Source organism: Nerophis ophidion, linkage group LG08 (assembly GCF_033978795.1).
Source record: "Nerophis ophidion isolate RoL-2023_Sa linkage group LG08, RoL_Noph_v1.0, whole genome shotgun sequence".
Lineage (NCBI taxonomy): Eukaryota > Metazoa > Chordata > Actinopteri > Syngnathiformes > Syngnathidae > Nerophis > Nerophis ophidion.
Window position 1 is genome coordinate 67,213,311 of NC_084618.1, and position 21,513 is coordinate 67,234,823.

At 38.5% G+C, this 21,513-nt stretch overlaps 1 protein-coding gene across 1 annotated transcript; it reads right to left on the minus strand.

Moving 5' to 3' along the window:
* Positions 1 to 1,784: 1,784 nt before the first annotated feature.
* LOC133558279 (kinesin-like protein KIF22) lies at positions 1,785 to 21,374 on the minus strand. Its single transcript, XM_061909524.1, has 13 exons — positions 21,240 to 21,374; positions 20,841 to 21,048; positions 20,652 to 20,779; positions 12,406 to 12,554; positions 12,125 to 12,334; positions 11,461 to 11,851; positions 5,648 to 5,768; positions 5,355 to 5,466; positions 2,888 to 3,065; positions 2,718 to 2,809; positions 2,275 to 2,472; positions 2,122 to 2,181; positions 1,785 to 2,039 (listed from the first exon to the last, which is right to left on the minus strand). The coding sequence occupies exons 2-13, from the start codon at positions 21,026 to 21,028 to the stop codon at positions 2,010 to 2,012; spliced, it is 1,857 nt and encodes a 618-aa protein (XP_061765508.1). The 5' UTR covers positions 21,029 to 21,048; positions 21,240 to 21,374; the 3' UTR covers positions 1,785 to 2,009.
* Positions 21,375 to 21,513: the final 139 nt, after the last annotated feature.

The window sequence follows — 21,513 nt, forward strand, 5'->3', positions numbered from 1 at the left end:
TGTATTACTTTTAATTAATACAAATCACCAAAATGTGTCATGAGTATTTTACTTTCCAGAAAGACAACTATTGTAATATTCAAAAGCAGAGTTACAAATGTATCCATTGATTATATACAATTTACAGTATATTATATATATATATATATATATATATATATATATATATATATATATATATATATATATATATATATATATATATATATATATATATATATATATATACATATACATATATCTATAGTTGAGCTCGGTTACTGGGGTTTATCAGTTTTACAGTGCTCAATACCAGAGTAAAGCGGAATAAACATTAGGTCAGGAAAAAACACAAAGGCTATTTCTTCCCTGCAAGCCTGTTTTGCAGGTTTCTCTGCACTTCAGTGGATTTTATAAATAAAATAAAATTCCCTGAATTGTATTTATAAAATCCCTTGAAGAGCAGAGGAACCTGCTAAACAGGCCTGTTTTGCAGGTTTCTCTGCACTTCAGTGGATTTTATAAATAAAATAAAATTCCCTGAATTGTATTTATAAAATCCCTTGAAGAGCAGAGAAACCTGCTAAACAGGCTTGTAGGGATGAAATAGCTTCTGTGTTTTTATTCCTGACCTTCCATCCATCCATTTCCTATTGCTTATTCCCTTTGGGGTCGCTGGTGCCTATCTCAGCTACAAAAAGGCGGAAGGCAAGATACACCCTGGACAAGTTGCCACCTCACCGCAGGGCCAACACAGATAGACAGACAACATTCACACACTAGGACCATTTAGTGTTGCCAATCAACCTATCCCCAGGTGCATGTCTTTGGAGGTGGGAGGAAGCCGCAGAAAGCCGGAGTACCCAGAGGGAACCCACGCGTTCACGTGGAGAACATGCAAACTCCACACAGAAAGATCCCGAGCCCGGGATTGAACCCTGACTACTCAGGACCTTCGTATTGTGAGCCAGACACACTAACCCCTCTACCACCGTGAAGCCCTTTTTCCTGACCTAACATATATATATATATATACACATTATATATATATATACACATATTTTATATATACATATATATTATACATACATATCAAATGAAGTTACATTGTCTAATTCAAATAGGCTTGAAATAAGTACATTTTGTTTCTAAAGCGCTGCACAAAATACTTGGTAAAGTCAAACAATTCAATCTAAAAACAGGGGCAACGTCATAAAAAGGATACAAAGTGGATTAAAAATTATAGTTAAAAAGGTGCATATACTAAAAATACGTTTTCAAATGTTTCTTGAAAATTTAAGTCTATACATTGTAGAAATGTTTTATTATACATCTATGTGTATATAACATTGTAGGTTTATATACCATTATAGTTTGATAATCACTCACACGCACTTTGAGAAAAATTACTAAGATACTCTTTAAAAACATATCCAAACACATTTTCATTTTATTAAAAAAAAAAAAAAAAAATAGATGTTTTTTACATAACACAAATGGAAAATATCCTGACATTTCAGCAAGTAGGTTCATTCAGCAAATCTATAAATATTTTAACAGAAAAATGCTCAAATGAAAAAAATAAAAGATAATTGCATTAAAATGAATGTTTCACCCTTTTAAAACTACACAAGTTAATTGATTCTACAATCAGAAAACTCCAATTGGTCATTTTGTACTATTGGCAAAAGAGAAGGGGGGAGAGTGGAGGGAGGATGTGGCAAGGTGAGTGTGCGAAGACGCAGCAAGGTCATTGTTGTCACATTTGAAGCCATTGTGTAAAAATGCATCACATTAAAACAAAGTCAAGGATGTGAGGCGTTTAATAAAAAGAAGAGGCAGCACCATCTCCTGGAATCCACGGGTTACAACAACAAAAACTTAAAATGAAGCTTGTGTGGTTATTTACTGTATGGTACATGACAACTTGTCCAGGGTGTATGCCGCCTTCCGCCCGAGTGCAGCTGATATAGGGGACAAGCGGTAGAAAAAAGGATGGATGGCTTGATGTGCCCCAAAAAAAAAAAAAATTACTTTCCAATCACACTTAAGATGTTTGCCTGAAAGTAGAAAGACCAAAATTTATATTACTGGTATGCCACTTCATTAGGTACACTATCACATTTAAATACAAGAACATACCTTCATGAAGGAGGACAATCTCTTTTCTGTCATACCCTCAACTTTCGCGAGATCTTCCAGCTGCAAGAGAACAGTTTAACAGTAAAAATTATGGTCATCCTCTGATGTTTGTAAAAAAAAAAAAAAAAAATTTAAAACACTTTTGTATACCACCTTGGAGAAGATGCCGTTGATCTCCCTCCAGCCCAAGATGAGTTTGGCCTTCTTGTCACCGATCTGCTGCAGGCCTTTCAGCTCTTTGAGGGAGCCCGTGTTAAGGATCTGCAAGATCTTCCGTTTGGACTGTTCCAGGAAGCACCTGTCTAGCCGAGACTCCCAGTTCCCCACCATGTTTTCTTTGTCATCCGGGAGCTAGAGAGAAAACATAAGAATGAAAGGCTACCGGTTATTGAGTTAATTTATTTTGCCTCATATTGTAGCTAGAGTGGTGTAGAACTTAATTGAATTACACTGAGAACTATTTCTAATATGCTGTTAACTAATGTATCGACAAGAACAGCATCAACATGTATGTTGGAAAATGGTGATTCTTTTACAGATGCAGAAAGGGGGTTTGTTAAAGTCTAAATTCAATTAGAGCTGGTCTGGTTTCTAACCTCCACGTGATCTGAAAGCGCCTTGTCCACCTTGACGCAGACTGACTGCTTCCTAACGATCGCCTGCTGATTGAGTGGTTGGAGCGGAGTCACTGCACAGGAAAGAGCACACTGGGTTAGACAAGGGTCACATGAATGAATTGGTCAAGCAAAGAACTTATTGGACTGACCCTGCAGGGGTTGCACGACTGCTTGCTTTCTATTGACCTTTGACGTGACGGCTAGTTTTTGCTGCAGAGGAGCCGTGTTGCTGCGGATGCCCGTCTCCTCACTCACTGACTTTTCTTTAGTCAGCCGACTTAACAGCAGGGCCTTCCTCTCAAGCTCCTTCTGCTTCTCTTTCAGCTCCTGGATGAGGAAGTAGAAAGGTTTGATATCAAGTATCGTACCACATTTTATATTTTAATGAGACAACTTCCCAGTGCCAGCAGCAATCAAGCAGCTTCAGACCACCATGCGTGACTATATGCAATTATCTTGGTACTCACTTGTGTATCGGCTATTCTAACAATCATGGCTGTGTTTGGAGTCCTTTTCAGCAGATCTACGCTGCTATCAAGCTTTAGACAGACTACCCTCGTATATTAAAGGGGAACTGAACTTTGTTTTGTAATTTAGCCTATTTTTCACAATCGCTATGTAACACAAGAACACATCTCTTTTCACGCATTTTAAAGTATGAGGTGGCTAACAATGCTGCTAACGGAAGTACTCCCGAAAAAACATGTAAAAACCGCCAAAATTCATTTTACATCTTGTGACCTAATATTACATATTAGCAATACTTTTATTATAAGCACTAACATTAAGGAACTACTTTAAGTGGTGCTGTGATCGCTGAGCGCTAACTAGCTCATACAGCTATAGTATTGACATACTGAGCTGCTGCTGTATCGCCTCTGAGTTGGTGAAAGTGGATTCTAGATTATAAATCATGCCTGCCACCTGAATAGTGAGTTTGTAGCAATTAACAGAGAAGTTTCTCAACTTTGACATTCAACTTAGATCAGGAGGTGGTGAAAAAGGCACAAAGACACTCGTTTGAGGACACTTTTTTCAAACCTGTGCGAGGATTATAATTAATTATTCATTTAAATGGGAATATATGAACATCAGTTAGCATCCCAATGAGAGCAGACGATGTACAGTAAGTGATAATTTTTTTATGTTCATGGTTTGTATTGCTTAATCAGCACTTAGCAATACTGCAGCATAATGCTTAGTTTCACTGCAGCTGTATATGTTTAGCACACAGCTTCTAAAACATGTAGCTCATCTGTATATTCAGGCTAAAAAACATAAGTTTCTGCCTCATAATTTTCCCCCGAAGTAGTCTTTGATGGCTCTCATGAAGTCTGCCGTGACTAGTAGCGTTGTTGAAGGGAAAAACAAACGTTGTGATTATTATGGATACACTGCCGCTTGCTTAAAATGACCACAATACGTAAACATTACATGTCATTATGAATGTGTCTGTTTCTACAGTACATACTTAGAGCAAAAGGCTGACGGAGGTGTTTTTAGGTGGATACAGAAAACTCATTACCTCCATTGTTAGCATTTATTTACATTTTAGAATGCATTTAAAAAAACACGTGTTCTTGTCTCACGTAAGCATGCAGAATGATTGGCAAAATTCCAAAAACATTTCCTCTTTAAAGTTGACTTTTATAGTAGCGTCTTTCAAGATATAAAACAGTTGCAAAAATAGGAGGATTATGTGAGATAGCGTTGCAGCTATCAATTAGTTTAAAATAGAGTAATCTATCAATTTGTCTTATAGGGCAGTGGTCCCCAGCCACTGGTCCGGGGTCCGTGATGCATTTGCTACCAGGCCGCACAGAAACCTTTTAATTAAAATATGAACTACCGCATTTTCTCCAACATAACTTTCGCCTGTCCCACTAAACACCAATAAGCTTGTTAATAGATGTATATTACAACTCCTATGTTATAGTACATTGGACAACGCACGTTTTAATGAACATATGCAATGTTAATATGCCAGATTGTAGCCAAAGGATAATTTTTTTGCTGTTTTTATCTGCCACACTTAGAAAGCCGGTCCATGCAAATTGATTGATCCTTTTTTTATTAGTATTTTGCACAGTTCAGTACATATTCCGTTCAATTGACCACTAAATGGTAACACCCAAATAAGTTTTTCAATTTGTTTAAGTCGGGGTCCACGTTAATCAATTCATGGTAAATACTGCATACATTAAAACCGGTCCCTGGTGGAAAAAAGGTTGGGAAACGCTGTTATAGGGGAAATATTTGGGATAAACAAGATTTTTTCAGTTTACCATAATCTACATTATTTTCCAAAAAAATCGACATTGAAATTGCACTTTTAACTCTAGCACATTAACATTTTAAAAATAAAAATAAGTCTCCGCTGTTTGTTGCCACTCAGATTTTCTGCCACAAAACACCGCTCTCCTGTGCGCTCTATTGCAGAAAAAACATGTCCGTATAGCTTAAGTTCTGTGCAATACATTCAGTCTAGAGTTGATCAGCTTTTATTAGTTACACTTGATCAAATAATTAAAGCAAAAGAATATAAATCAAAGCTTGTTTCTTAATGGAATTCATTGATTAATTGTTGCTGCCCAAATAGGACATGCAGTTTATTACCTGGATCTCCTTGCGAGATTGGGCCACATTTTTGAGCATATTGTCTTTGTCCTGGCAGCTAATCTGTTTCTCCAGAGCAATCAGCCTGTCCATCACCGATGGCTCTGACAGACTGAGGGGAGCACACAGATATAAGAGATCAATAGACTGTTGTGCACACCTGCAGGCAGATGGCATGAAAGCAAGGCGTCATGGGAAATCACATCAGCTACAGATGGCTACTATCTGCAAAGTCTTGGCAGAGCGCGACATTAGGTGTTCATTAGGAGCATGTGCACTCTGCAGTGTTCTACCTGTGAAGATGAGCTGAAGGTGAGGAGGCATCCTGCTCTGTTTTCTTCTCCTCCCTCTGCTTTTTCTTGCGGGCGTGGGCGCCAGCGCTCGCCGTCTCGTGCTCTTCTCGGGCCCGCTTCACTGGAGATGAAGGCACCAAAGGAGGGGAAAATTAAGAGTTGTTTTCCACACACACATAGAATACACAGACATAAAACAAAGCAATTAAAACACTAAATAAAACAAGAAATGAAACGTAATAATAAAATATATTCATCCAGATGGCTTATTGAAAGGACAAAGTAGAAAAGGTAGGAAAAGCAGCATGACTGTTGTTTTACGTCTTATTGTCGCTTTCAAAAGGACCACATATTTTATCATGCTTAAGGATTATGTAGCCTGTTTTGTTTGGGCAATAAAGACATTTATGATCCTTACACTTTTCGGGTAAACATTAAAACAAGTATTTATCCTGATTAATGTTTGTTGAGACCAGTCAAGACAAGTGCGGCCAATATTGAGCCGTGTATTCTCTGCAGCGTGCATGTGCTCTTACTAGTTCTTGAGCCAGTTTTGTGTTTAAGCACCCAAATTAAGTTAATTAATGGAGCTCATTCGCAACAATGAAAATACCTGTATTAGGGCTGGATATCTCAAAAGAGTATTGTATCCTCATAGAATATTTAATACACCACAAAACTTAATGTCAGAATAATAAAATTAATATTTTGCAACATAATTCAACTACAGCACAAACTGTTCATAAAAATAATTTATAACAGTTTTAAACTAATTCGGGAAACATGACATCTCAAGTCTCTCAAGTAGATTTAATCTAATACACAAATAAGTGTTTGATAAGAAAATCACCATCTCTTTTACTCAGCTCAGGGTGGTGGTGTCACTGGCAGACCTGTGGCTGGTTGTGCCCGTATTTCGAATTTATGTGAGACTAGGGTTGCAAAGTTACAGGAATATTCAAAGTTGGTAACTTTCCATGGGAATTAACAGGAATATATGGGAATACAAAATGCAACATGCTAGGTCTTGCAGCATGATCATTAGCTAAAACAACCTGACTTAATGCAAATTCAGTAGAATTTCAACCCTTCACCGTGGATTCCTCCATCACACGTGCAGTACATTCTTCCATCACATGCACAGATAATTTCCAGCATGCTACACATTACAGCAGGGTTATTGAGACCACACTAGTATTTGAGCCCAAGGACTTCATCTAGTCAGGTAAGTTTTGATGATATTACTGGGGTAAATATATTTGATCTATGGTATTTAAGTTTAATAGGGGTGTAATTGCTGGTTACTGTATGACTGTAGACTACTCCAGCAGACTTCTACTCAAGCTAGCTAGATGTTCCTGTACTTGTTAAATAATTTTGGGGCCAATATCTCTAGCGAGCTACGTTTATGTACCACCACAGTCTCATAATGAACCGAAAATATTTCTTTGTTAGCAGTGATGCTAATTTTCTCTGTTAAATCTCATTCATTTATGCTAACAATGTTGGTCATCCGGATTTAGTTTTTTTGTGATCTGTAAAGTTCCACTAGCCAATACTAAATCAAAACATTTAGTTTCCTTTGCCTTATGTTCTGCTAGCCATTCTGTTGTCATACAAGAATGTAGGTTATAGTTTGATTTAGCATGCTGATTGAGTGTTCATTTATTCATCTAGCCTATTTCTATTCATTTGTCCATCAGTAAAATATTTGTAAAGACTACTCCAATTGTTTGGCTGACTATTTATGTATGTGTGTGGCATTGCATTAGTGTTTAACAAAAATAAATAAATACAAACAGAATAATGCCACATACACCATCTGATGTGTGGAGACATTTCACCCCAACCAATGTAGGTGGAAAGGCTGTGTACTCTTGCAAATAGTGTGCAAAGAGCTACGTCAAAAATGCAGCAGAATATAGACAAGTGCCCAATAATATATAATTATTGTAATTCTCCATTAATTCCCAAATATTCCCATGGACGGTGTCCAACTTTGAATAATCAAAAAATGGTCAATATTTCCAAACTTCCCAACAGTGGTAAATTTCCAGAAATTTACCGGAAACTTTCCACCCCTATGTGAGACACTTGAAAAAAGGGGCAATATTAGGATTTTTTTTCCTACATTTAAAATGCTTCCGTGAGGTCAACATAACATGTATTGGTGGTTCTTTGGTAATCATTTTGCATAATTATGTTTTACGGGCGCTTTCTGTTGCAGCATTTTGTGGGCGGTCCTATTTACGTGCCACCACTTCGACTGTCTTCTACCTGCCCACATTGCTGTAGTTTTTGTCACTTCCATAGTGATTCTGCTGTTCCCAAGTTAGAACTATACACTATTTTGTATTCAAGATGAGGATGTGTGTGCATGTTCGACAGAGTCTGCCACACAAGAGGATAGAGAAAAACAAAGTGCATATTGATTACAGCATGGACTCCAATGGCGGACATGCGCCAGGCACTCTGACGTACATTTATATCATACCGCTGATGGTTTTTCCCAGTTTGTGACATCACCAATTGTGCACATTCCAAACAGTTTGTTAGGCGGAAGTTCAGTAGAAAGGAGGGTAAGATTATTTTATAAATATTTTCACAATGCCTGTTTGGTTTGATTTAAAATTTTCGTGATTATGCATATCCCAAGATACACAATAGCAGGTACCAACAGGTCAGAAACGTTGGTTTTGTATATTATAGCCCTTTTAAAGGCCTACTGAAACCCACTACTACAGACCACGCAGTCTGATAGTTTATATATCAATGATGAAATATTAACATTGCAACACATGCCAATACGGCCGGTTTAGTTTACTATATTAAACTTTTAAATTTCCCGCGGAATTTCTTGTTGAAAACGTTGCGGAATGATGACGCGTGCACGTGACGTCTCGGGTTGGAGGGGACATATTAGCCCAGCACCACAAACGGTTAAAAGTAGTCTCTTTTCATCGCATAATTACACAGTAATTTGGACATCTGTGTTGCTGAATCTTTTGCAATTTGTTCAATTAATAATGGAGACTATAAAGAATAATGCTGTTGGTGGAAAGCGGTGGATTGCAGCGGTCTTTAGCACCGAAACACAGCTTGTGTTTCTTTGTTTGTTGTGAAGCTTTAACACAGAGCGGTCGAGCGAACATGTTTCTCTACGTCAACCAGCTCATTTTTGGATGGGAAAATTGTGATATAAAGTCGGCTTTTACCGGAGACTTCAGTGGATTATGGGACTTCCTCCTGCAGCTCAAAAAGGCAGCTGTGATCTTGGCTCCTCCATTGGCTTCTCTGAGAGACACTGGGGTTCACAGCAGCCATCCGACTTTCAGGTATGGCTTTACAATCTCACTAAAACACTATTAAAAGAATAAGCAGATAAGGGATCTTCCAGAATTATCCTAGTAAATGTGTCTAATTACATCCGACACGGTCCAACTGCCGCCTGGAGCCGTCCCTTTATTTTTGTGTGCTTCACTCTAACTTTCCTCATCCACGGATCTTTCATCCTCGCTCAAATTAAATGGGGAAATTGTCGCTTTCTCGGTCCGAATAGCTCCTGCTGCTGGAGGCTCACATTATAAACAACGTGAGGATGTGAGGAGCCCTACAACCCGTGACGTCACGCGCACATCGTCTGCTACTTCCGGTAAAGGCAAGGCTTTTTTATTAGCGACCACAAGTTGCGAACTTTATCGTCGATGTTTTCTACTAAATCCTTTCAGCAAAAATATGGCAATATCGCAAAATGATCAAGTATGACACATAGACTGGACCTGCAATCCCCGTTTGAAATAAGAAAATCTCATTTCGGTAGGCCTTTAATGAGTCAAATTATGTTTTTTTCTACATTAAAACACTTACTTGTGGTTTAAATAACATGTAATGGTCGTCTTTCAGACAAAATTTTTGCATAGATAATGTTTTACAGACCATTTTCCAGCTGCTTTCTGACCGTCTGTTTAGGATGCATTGTTTTTTTCTTAATTGCGTGCCTCCACTTTAACAAAGTCTTCCCCCCGCCATCCATATTGTAGTTTTTAGCGATTAAATAGATTAGATATCCGCTGACATCACCGGTGAGCAAAATGTCACAGTTTGTGAAAACTCTGGGTGGCTCATTTGGAGAAAGTATGAAAGGAGGCAAGATTGTTTTGTTTTTTTGAGTATCTCCAACATGCCTCCATGGTTTGATTTAAAATGTTCTGGACTTATGTTGATCCCAAATACTTAAAACAAACAGGTACAAATAGGCAGGTATAGTTGGTTTTGCATAATATGTCTTCTATAACATACTGCAAAGTCCTGATCCAGCTTTGTGTAATCCATTCTATAAAAGCCAAAAAGAGTCCACTCTTCTATTTCAGCGATGCTAGGGCATCGATCAGTTTTAACTCACCGCTTGAGTCAGCCATATTATTAGTGTTTTTTGTGACTTTTCAGCCACTCATGGGAGTAAAACTCCTTGGATGACATGTAAAGGCTGGAATATACTCTCGCATTGCGTAGCTTGCGTGCCCCCCCTCCCCCAAACTAAACCTGTAAACTAAGGAGCGGTGTCTCCAGAAGGAGCAACTGCAGACTAGATACTGTGTATTTCTTTCCTGTGAAGAGTGACTATATACAGCCACTGAACCACAACCTCGACAACTTTGTCTACAGCGGAAATAAGGATTCACAATAATCAGGCTACTTTAAATGGATGTTCGGGACATGGTAAAAGACAGATTGTTGTTTGTAAATATACCGTGCCTGAAAGATTGACGTAGAAAAAACAATGTATGTGAGAGAAAAAGACGTGTGCGCACGCATATGTCGAAATTGAACCTGCTCGCACAAGATTCATGAGAAAAGTTATACTTTTGTACTTTCACTTTGTGATTTGTTCTGAACACAACAACATACCGTATCTTTTGGAGTATAAGTCGCTCCGGAGTACAATACGCACCTACCGAAAACGCATAATAAAGAAGGAAAAAAACATAAGTCGCATTTTTGGGGGGAATTTATTTGATAAAACCCAACACCTAGAATAGACATTTGAAAGGCAATTTAAAATAAATAAAGAATAGAGAAAAACAGGCTGAATAAGTGTACGTTTAATGACGCATAAATAACCAACTGAGAAGGTGCCTGGTATGTTAACGTAACATATTATGGTAAGAGTCATTTAAATAACTATAACATATAGAACGTTCTATACGTTTACCAAACAATCAGTCACTCCTAATCGCTAAATCCGATGAACTCTTATACGTCTAGTCTCTTACGTGAATGAGCTAAATAATATTTGATATTTTACGGTAATGTGTTAATAATTTCACACATAAGTTGCTCCTGAGTGAGTATAAGTCGCACCCCCGGCCAAACTATGAAAAAAAACTCAACTTATAGTCCGAATAACACGGTAATAAGCTGAAAAACACACATTCAGTAATTATTTTCAAAGCGCACCTAGATATTAAGTATACAATATCAGTTTTCATGCAAATGTTTAATCCCAGTTTTATAATCATACAATAATGTGTATTTCAAGCACAAAATCTGCTCGTCCATGTTTGGGGACCTTCCCAGGCAAAAACTAACCAATCACAGCTCTGCGTTCTGCGTCGCAAATCTAGGATTTTTTTTGGGAGGCTACGCAGAGGGAGGTGAGACGAGATGAAACTACGTGAGCTATGTGAGAGTATACACCAGGCTTAAGACGGTCACTCGAACATAAACACGTTCATAGCAGCAAAAACAAGAAGCTGCAACTGTATGGTTAAATATAGCGATACACATTCCTATATATGTGATCAATGACTCACCTGGATGCACAGCCACAGTCTCACACGTAAATGGCTTGTTTACAATGAGCTTCGACTTGGCCGCAAAGTTGAGCGCGCTGAAGGTATCAAAGTAGAACTTGTACTCGGGGGCAATGTTGGTGATCATGACTGAGTGTGCTGAGCCCCCAAGAGAGTCCTGAAGCAGGCGCGTCAGTTTACTGTCTCTGTAGGGAACGCGCACGGAGATTCCCGAGTTGAGGGAGTCCACCACTTTACTGAGTGTGAAGAGCGACAGGTTGATGGCCCCGCTTTCTTTCAGACGGATACCCTGGTTGCCGGTGCGACGGTTGTCTTCGGAGCCAGCCAGGTCCACCAGGTAAAGCTTGCCCGTTTGTTGGCGGTGAGGCGGGGCGTGCTGAGTCCGCACCACCTGCATGGACGAAAATGTCATTTGCGTAGGTTGAGAGACTGCATTAAAAAGGAACATGTAACATGTGTTTGTACCTCTACCAGTAAAGTAAAACAGTTGTTAGTGGGAATGTTGCAAGAGAGGATTTATATATAGTACCAGCTACCAAATCCTAGCCTACAGCACAGAGGCCAAGACCCACTAAGTTTCTTTTGTAAACTTTTACCACCACAAGCCACCCAAATTCAAAAGTAGGACTACCCATGAAGGAACACAAAAAAGCTCTGACCAAACCTTTATGAGCAGGATTGCGTGACTTCGGCTGGAGCGCTCGTTCAGTTTGGTCGATGCTGTGGTACGATTGAGACTGGCCTGAACAAATTGGCGGTCAAAATCCAAAAAAGACGTGATTGTTGTGTGAGTGAGGCCAGGTATAAGGATGTTCTTGTCCTTGTCTTCTCTTATCGGCAAATCCTGGGAGCTTGGTGACAATAGATCGAGCACCTGTGTGACAAAAAAACATTACTACCACGTTAAAGGTGTTTAAAAACATTATGGTGAAAAATACAAGATACCTTCTCGTTGTAGATCTCTAAGTAAGACATGCCAATGGAGTAGTCCCACCCCTCGTCATCTCGACCATTGACCAGATTGAGAACTTCTTGAACGGCATGAGGAATCATGCCCGGCTCCTCTGAACTCCCCAACATGGTATGCGTCTTGCCTTAAACCCCCAAAAAATAATCACATTAAATAGCTTCCACGAATCCTGGGCTAATATATTAACAGAGCAATAAATAAAAATTAACCCGATAACTTTACCATCATTGTTAAATTGCATTGTTTTCATCCCTTACTTTCGAACAGGGCACGAGAGGGTTCGCTCTGTGTTTTCCTCTCAAGACCGGAGTTTGTTTATTCAATTGCAGAATTTAATGAACGGGGTGACTTTTCTTGTCAGTCATCCATAATCTTTGTCTCTGTGGGTGGAGGCAGAATCACCAGTTTACACACAAGCAGGATGCCTAATGCAAGGACAAAGAGCCTTGCTAGTCGTGACTCGCTAGTGAGAAGCACTGCAGAGTAACAAAAGCTAGGAGGAAAAAATATGATTGCAAAGTCAAATGTGCCAAACGAGCAAGTATGCCAAATTTGTTGTTCGAACTATAATGACAAACAGAGAAATCAGAGTTTATATTAAGGAATACAGTACTTGCCTTATTATAATTACACATTAGAGCGGCCGTGTCAGCAACTGTAAAGTTCCAGGTTTGATATATACTTCAAAGAATAAGAGAACTAATTTAAGTAAATCGCCTTAGCTTATTGACATAACAGACTGTGATTTCTGTCTCAATATCATGTGTTTAGTCGAGTGCTGCCAAATTTTACTATCTAACGAATGTGATCAAATCACAAAAAAAAATATTGTATTAACGCAGATAAATCAACAGATTTAATTTGACCCCACATGCTACTTTACCTTAACCACACATGGTTAACTGAAAGGCTGTGTGGGTTATTTGATTGATCAGGTCAATGCATATGCCAGTGCAAAGATGAGTGAAAAGACTCCAACTCTTGTGCTCGGTGGCAAAATGTTGCTTCAAAATACACCCAGATGAGACTCGTTGAGCAAATAAGGTACATTCAAGTAAAAAAATTTGCAAAATGTTTTGTTTAAGATATTCTGACAGTTAAATTACAGGTGTCAATTTATTTTTTATGCAAGCAAGTAATTCACTGATTAATCACATATAAAAAGCATGATTTATCTGATTAAAAAATATTTGGCAGTATGGTCACATTTACACTTATATGTATTGTCACATTCTAAGTCACAATACAGTAAATGTGACCATACACATTTATAGAGCAGGAGTCTCAAATTCAATTTACCTGGGGGCCACTGAATGCAGAAACTGGGTGAGGCTGGGCCGCGAGAAAACATTTCTTAAACAATCTAACATGCACTTTTTAATGAATTCACCTTCTATGAACCCTCAAGATTTTTCTGGGAGACTCCTGAATTTCAGTGCACCTCACAAAAATCTACCGATGCAAACATTTTCACGAATGTGTCCCAATTTTCCCCCGACTGACATTATTAAGGGCTGCCGTGACTGCACTGCCTTTAGCGTCCTCTACAATAGTGGTTCTCAACCTTTTTTCAGTGATGTACCCCATGTGAACATTTTTTTTAAATTTAAGTACCACCTAATCAAAGCAAAGCATTTTTGGTTGAAAAAAAGAGATTAAGTAAAATACAGCACTATGTCATCAGTTTCTGATTTATTAAATTGTATAACAGTGCAAAATATTGCTCATTTGTTGTGGTCTTTCTTGAACTATTTGGAAAAAAAGATAATAACTAAAAAACTTGTTGAAAAATAAACAAGTGATTCAATTATAAATAAAGAGTTCTACACATAGAAGTAATCATCAACTTAAAATGCCCTCTTTGGGGATTGTGATAGATATCCATTTGGATTCATGAACTTAATTCTAAACATTTCTTCACAAAAAAGAAATCTTTAACATCAATATTTATGGAATATGTCCACAAAAAATCTAGCTGTCAACACTGAATATTGCATTGTTGCATTTATTTTCAGTTTGTGAACTTACATTCATATTTTGTTGAAGTGCTATCCAATAAATATATTTAAGTATTTATGACTGACTGCTATTTTTTTTAAATGTTGATAAATCTCACTTAACCCTTGGCATACCTTTACATAGCATACCATCTATAGAACTAGTGCTCTACAACTCGTCATTGCGCACATAACGCAACTAAAGTGACAACTCTAAATAATGTTGTGCGAGACTTGTGCAGAACAACGTTAGTGGCTGCAAGACGTACTTACTCAACAGCCATACGGGTTACACTGAGGGTGGCCGTATAAACGACTTTAATACTGTTACAAATATGCGCCACACCAAACAAGAATGAAAAACACATTTTGGGAGAACATCAGCACCCTAACACAACTTAAACACAAGAGAACAAATACCCAGAACAGCTTGCAGCCCAAACTCTCCCGGGCTACATAATACACAACCTCAACAGACGCAAGTAGGGCGGGTCGAGTCTATAAAAATGGGACCCCTTACCTCCCTGCTTGGCACTTAGCATTAAGGGTTGGAATTGGGGGTTAAATCACCAAAAATGATACCCGGGCACGGCACCGCTGCTGCCCACTGCTCCCCTCACCTCACAGGGGTTGATCAAGGGTGATGGGTCAAATGCAGAGAATAATTTCGCCACGTCTAGTCTGGTGTGACAATCATTGGTACTTTAACTTTAATTATCAGCCCAATTTGCCTCTTTATGGTAGCTAATTTTTGGGGAGACATTCTCTATTTAATTTTACAAACTCAAAAAAATAATAAATAAATAAATAAAAATCACCCATCACTGGAAAGCCCAATATGTCCCCTCTACAGATTTCATTCTTGTAATGTTTTGCATTTGAAATAATAGTTTCTGTCCCTTAAAAATGAGAAACATGTATTGCTGCTATGTCTTGATGCAGGTATCAGCAAAACCAATGTTTTTATTGCATTTTTTAATGCCACCTATAACAAATGTAATGCCAATGTCTTACCGCAGACAGTCATATATAAACGGTAGTCAAATAGTAAATGGATTACAGTAGTATAGTGCTTTTCTACCTTCAAGGTACTCAAAGCACCATTTTCCACATTCACACACAGATGGCTAGTGAAGGCCCTAACCACGACCCATCAGGAACAAGGCTGAAGGCTATGAAACTTTCCACATTCTGAAAGACAGACAATTTACTTTAAAGACAATAAAAAATTTTATCTATCAATTTACTACTATTTGTCCCTTTCAGAGTCGCCGGAGCCTATCCCAGCTAAATCGGGCAGAAGGCAGCGTAAACACTGGACAAGTCGCTACCTCATTGCAGAGCCAACACAGATAGACAACATTCACACTCACAGACAAGGGCTAATTTAGTGTTGCCAAATAGCCTATCCCTAGGAGCATGTGTTTGGAGGTGATGATGCTTTTATTTTGTGTTGTATTTTCTTTAGTTTTTCCTTACACATGTTTTATGGTGCTATCATTTATTTTTTCCCTATGAGTTTTTCCTTCTTTAACAGTTTAAAAATTTAAATTACTTTTTCTTCAATGTACATATTTGAAAAAAAATAAAAGAGGCATGTTTACTTGTTTGTTTGTTCTGATTGTTGAATTGAAATAGTCTGTTCCAACATAATTTCTAAGGCCCACACAGCCCATCTTTTGTGAACATATTTTCATACGGTTTGGAAGCAATGTGTACTTTAAAAGTGGTGACGGTTGTTTCAAAATGATTAGTTCCAGCTCCAACATTATAGTGAGCGTTGCAACTGCTACTTTACAAAAGAAAAGGCGGACGGAGAATTGCAAGTAGGCATCGCCTGCACACTGAAACAAAGATTGTTGATGACTGACAAACAGGCTCACTCCATGTAATACCACTGTCAAATAAAATGTGCACAGGTTCTAAGAACGATGCAGAGTGAGACCACTTATATCCACTTTGAAAGTCTGAGGCCAAGACCACTTTATTTATAAATAAAGTTTTGTATTTCATTGTTTCTTTTGTTAATATCAGAGTCCGTTCTGCAAAAGGGTCATCTGTTGAAGCACACAGCTTATGGACAGGGACCCACAGTTAAAATATACATCAACATATAATAAACAAAATACATTTCAAAATCTACCCACCAAATACGCATTTCATTAAGAAATTAAAAAGGAATCTTTAAATCCACCAAACCAGTGTCAATATCCTATTATTCAAATTTGATTAAAAGGTTGCATCTTGAAGATCTGCGATTATCTCATCCTAAATACAGAGGTCAAGACCAAAATTATGTGATTGTGAATTCCTCAACCAAAAGGGGTATACTAAATGTACTATGTACTAATTGTACATCACAATACATTTTGCTTAAAAAGCTTTTTAAAAATGTTCAAAGAATGTGATTATTTTATAGAGCTATCACTCTTATTCCAGATCATCAATCCAATATTTACATATCACATTTAAACAACAAAATGTTTCCAAAGTGCTGCACAACAATATTAAAAACAACATTCAAATACCATCCTGAGCTCCACCAATGACTGAATAAAAACAAAAAATAGAAATAAATATAGAACCAATATAAAATAAATATTAAAAATTATTTTAAGGGTGAAACCAATTAAAACAGTAAATAGAAATCAAAATTTTAAAACACAGGGGGCAACACAGCTCACGTAGTGTTAAAAGCCAGAGAATAAAAATGGGTCTTAAGATGATACTTAAAACACTCCACTGTGGGAACAGTTCGAATATGGAGGGGCAGAGTGTTCCAGAGCTTAGGGCCGACCACAGAGAAGGCCCTGTCTCCCCTAGTTTTAAGTCTGGTCTTGGGCAGCAGGAGCTGGAGCTGGCTCTCGGACCTCAGAGCGCACGCCGGATTGTATATTTGGATGAGGTCCGAGATATAATGAGGTGCCAGTCCATGTGTAGCTTTAAAAACAAAGAGCAATATTTTAAAATCAATTCTAAAATGAACAGGGAGCCAGTGCAAACTTTCAAGGATTGGGGTTATATGCTGGCGTTTCAGAGCCCCTGTTAAAAGTCGTGCTGCCGCGTTCTGGACTAACTGCAACCGGGAGAAAGCTTTTTGGCTACTGCCAGCATAAAGTGCATTGCAGTAGTGCAGGCGATTTGAAATAAAAGCATGCACAACTTGTTCAAAAAGGTTAAAAGATAAAAACAGTTTTACCTTTGCTAAAAGACAAAGATGATAAAAACAAGATCTTAAAACGCTATTGACTTGTTTGTCAAGTTTAAATTCATTGTCTATAGTGATGCCAAGGCAAAACTTGTACACTTTAGATCAGTGGTCCCAACCACCGGCCGCGGCCCAATTGGTACTGGGCCGCAGAAGATTTTTTTTTCATTTTTATTTAAAAAAAAAAATATATATATATTTTTTATTTATATTTTTTTTATTAAATAAACATACAAAACATGATATACACTTAGAATTAGTGCACCAACCACAAAAACATCCCTTTTTCATGACAAAGAAAAAAAAAAAAAAAAAAGGCATGATGTCTCCAAAGTTCCAAAAAATAGTCGAAAAAACTGAAAATAACAGAGCTGAGACCCAGTGTTTGTAATGTGTTGAAAATGAAAATGGCGGCTGTATTACCTTGGAGACGTCACATTCTGACATCATCGCAAAAAGAACGATAAACAGAAAGGCGTTTAACTCGCCAAAATTCACCCACTTAGAGTTCGGAAATCGGTTAAAAAAAATATATGGTCTTTTTTCTGCACCATCCACGTATATATTGACGCTTACATAGGTATGGTGATAATGTTCCCCTTTAAAATTCCCGGAGGTAAAACTTTACTATGCATCGGATCTCAACCGACTGTCAACCAGCAGGTTTCGGCGAGAAAATTGTGGTCAAAAATTCGCTTCTTACCCGGTAAGAAGCTGAGCTTGTGCCTCCCGTACAGCTGCCGTCGACTTCCCCGAGACACTGCGCGTCAACACCCGGCCGTAGACGTACACTTCCGACTATCAAGTACTGTTAAACTCACTAAAACACTAGCAACACAATAGAAAGATAAGGGATTTCCCAGGATAATCCTAGTAAATGTCTCTAAAAACATATGAATCCGTATCGCGTTTTTTTTTGTAACATTTTTTTTCCTAGTCAGTGCTATCAATGTCTTCAAACACAAATCTTTCATCCTCGCTCAAATTAATGGGGAAATTGTCATTTTCTCGGTCCGAATAGCTGTTTTTGTTGGAGGCTCCCATTAAAATCAATGTGAATATATGAGGAGCCATCAACATGTGACGTCATCGTCTGCGACTTCCGGTAGAGGCAGGGCTTTTCTCCAGTTGCAAACTTTATCGTGGATGTTCTCTACTAAATCTTTTCAGCAAAAATATGGCAATATCGCAAAATGATCAACTATAACACATAGAATGGACCTGCTACCCCCGTTTAAATAAGAAAATCTTATTTCAGTAGGCCTTTAAGACCCAATATGTTAGTAATTTGTATATTGTTAAGCAACTAATTAATGGTGACTATGTTCCCCATACTAAAGTGTTACCATGTTTTTTTTACTGGTGCACAAAATGAACCGTGCATGAACATCACCTTGTTCAAACAACAAAACCCAACACAGTGCATAAACTCACAACAAATTGCACACCTGCAAATCAGTCAGCTGTTACCGTATCTGTAATACGCAGACAGGGAGAGGCGTGCGCAACCCAAGGGTCCCTGGTTCAATCCCCACCTAGTACCAACATTGCCACGTCCGTTGTGTCCTTGAGCAAGACACTTCACCCTTGCTCCTGATGGGTGCTGGTTAGTGCCTTGGATGGCAGCTCCCTCCATCAGGGTGTGAATGTGGAAGTAGTGTCAAAGCGCTTTGAGTACCTTGAAGGTAGAAAAGCGCTATACAAGTACAACCCCTTCATTTGTAGTTACACGATGAGTCGGGTGTGTTTTGACCTCTGCCGAACCCCTGAGGCCGACTCACCGAACCCGGTTTAAGAACCATAGCCAAAGCATAATTGTATTCGATTTTTTAATACTTCTGCACATCAAATTTAAAAGGCCTACTGAAATTAGATTTTCTTATTTAAAACGGGGATAGCAGGTCCATTATATGTGTCATACTTGATCATTTCGCGATATTGCCATATTTTTGCTGAAAGGATTTAGTAAAGAACATCCATGATAAAGTTCGCAACTTTTGGTTGCTAACAAAAAAGCCCTGCCTCTACCGGAAGTCGCAGACGATGACGTCACATGTTGATGGCTCCTCATATCTTCACATTGTTTTTAATGGGAGCCTCCAACAAAAACAACTATTCGGACCGAGAAAACAATTTCCCCATTAATTTGAGCGAGGATGAATGTTTCGTATTTGAGGATATTGATAGCGACAGACTAGAAAATAAAAAAACAAGTTAGAAAAAACGCAATTGCATTGGGACGGATTCAGATGTTTTTAGACACATCTACGAGGATAATTCTGGAAAATCCCTTATCTTTCTATTGTGTTGCTAGTGTTTTAGTGAGTTTAACAGTACCTGATAGTCGGAAGTGTGTGTCCACGGGTGTCTCAGGGAAGTTGACAGCAGCTTTATGGGCGACACAAGCTCAGCTGATCTCCGGTAAGAGGAGACTTTTTACCACAATTTTCTCACCGAAACCTGCTGGTTGACATTCGGTAGGGATCCATGTTTGCTGTGATCCATAGTAAAGTTTCACCTCCGTGAATTTTAAACAAGGAATCACCGTGCGTTTGTGTGGCTAAAGGTTAAAGCTTCCCAACTCCATCTTTCTACTTTGACTTCTCCAATATTAATTGAACAAATTGCAAAAGATTCAGCAACACTGATGTCCGAAATTCTGTGTAATTATGCCGTTAAAACAGACGACTTTTAGCTGTGTGTGTGCGCAGCGCTCATATTTCCTAACAGCCCGTGACGTCAAGCGTACACGTCATAATTACGCAACGTTCTCAAGAAAAAACTCCCGGGAAATTTAAAATTTTAATTTAGTAAACTAAAAAAGCTGTATTGGCATGTGTTGCAATGTTAATATTTCATCATTGAAATATAAACTATCAGACTGCGTGGTGGGTAGTAATGGGTTTCAGTAGGCCTTTAATGTTGTTATTGTAATTTAAAGCCCTGAGTTACGCAACAACCATTCTAATGCAGAATCTCTGCGATATCACGTTATCAAATTTGCAGCCAAACATACCAGCTCCTGTTGGCCCATAGGCAAAGACACTAGCATTCTGCCCCCTCAGGATGTGTGGCAGAATGGGCTTCACTGACGAAAGGAACACCTCTTGCTGTGTCGTTTGCTCACCGTGGAACACGTCAAAGCTTAAAACCACATTAACAGCATTAATACAATACAATTAATGGCAGTGTGAGCACGACTTACCGGTATTTTACGGTTTCAGATGCATTCCTCCAGTTGATAATCTCCAAGTTCTGGGAGTCCAGACCTCTCACACAAGGCCTCTCGCCTCGCTCATCGTGTTGGCCCATAAAGGGACGCAGACGAACAGCAACTCTCACCTGGGAGGCTTTCTTGCTTCCACTCTCTGATATTAGCACACGCTGAGCCATGGTTTGGCTCTTTACCAGTCCTGGAAAACATGTTTTATGTGTGTCACCGTTTAAAAAAATAAAAAGCTACATAAAAACAGTAAAACCTCCGAAAGGAAAAGGTGCTCGAGAGACGACGACCCTTAGCTATCGGGTAACAATCAAGCGAAACCCCCCTTAAAGACTCAAATTCCACATATTATGTATATAATTCAATATATATATCACTTACCGCTGTTATTTACTAAATACCAGGAGGAATACCTCTGTCGAAGCTGAAATATAGCCCTCAGCAAACTTGTGTTGTCCGCTCTTTAACAATGGCGAGGCGAACCTCTCAACTGCTAACGGAAACATTTTTAAAATAGGGGCCACAAAACCGGAAATGACAACAGCCAATCAGAGCTCGCCAAAATCTAATACATGTTTTTATCTTGAAAAATATTCACAGCATGGAATGCAGTAGTAAGTAAGAATATATGTGTATTTTTGTACTAGTTAAAATT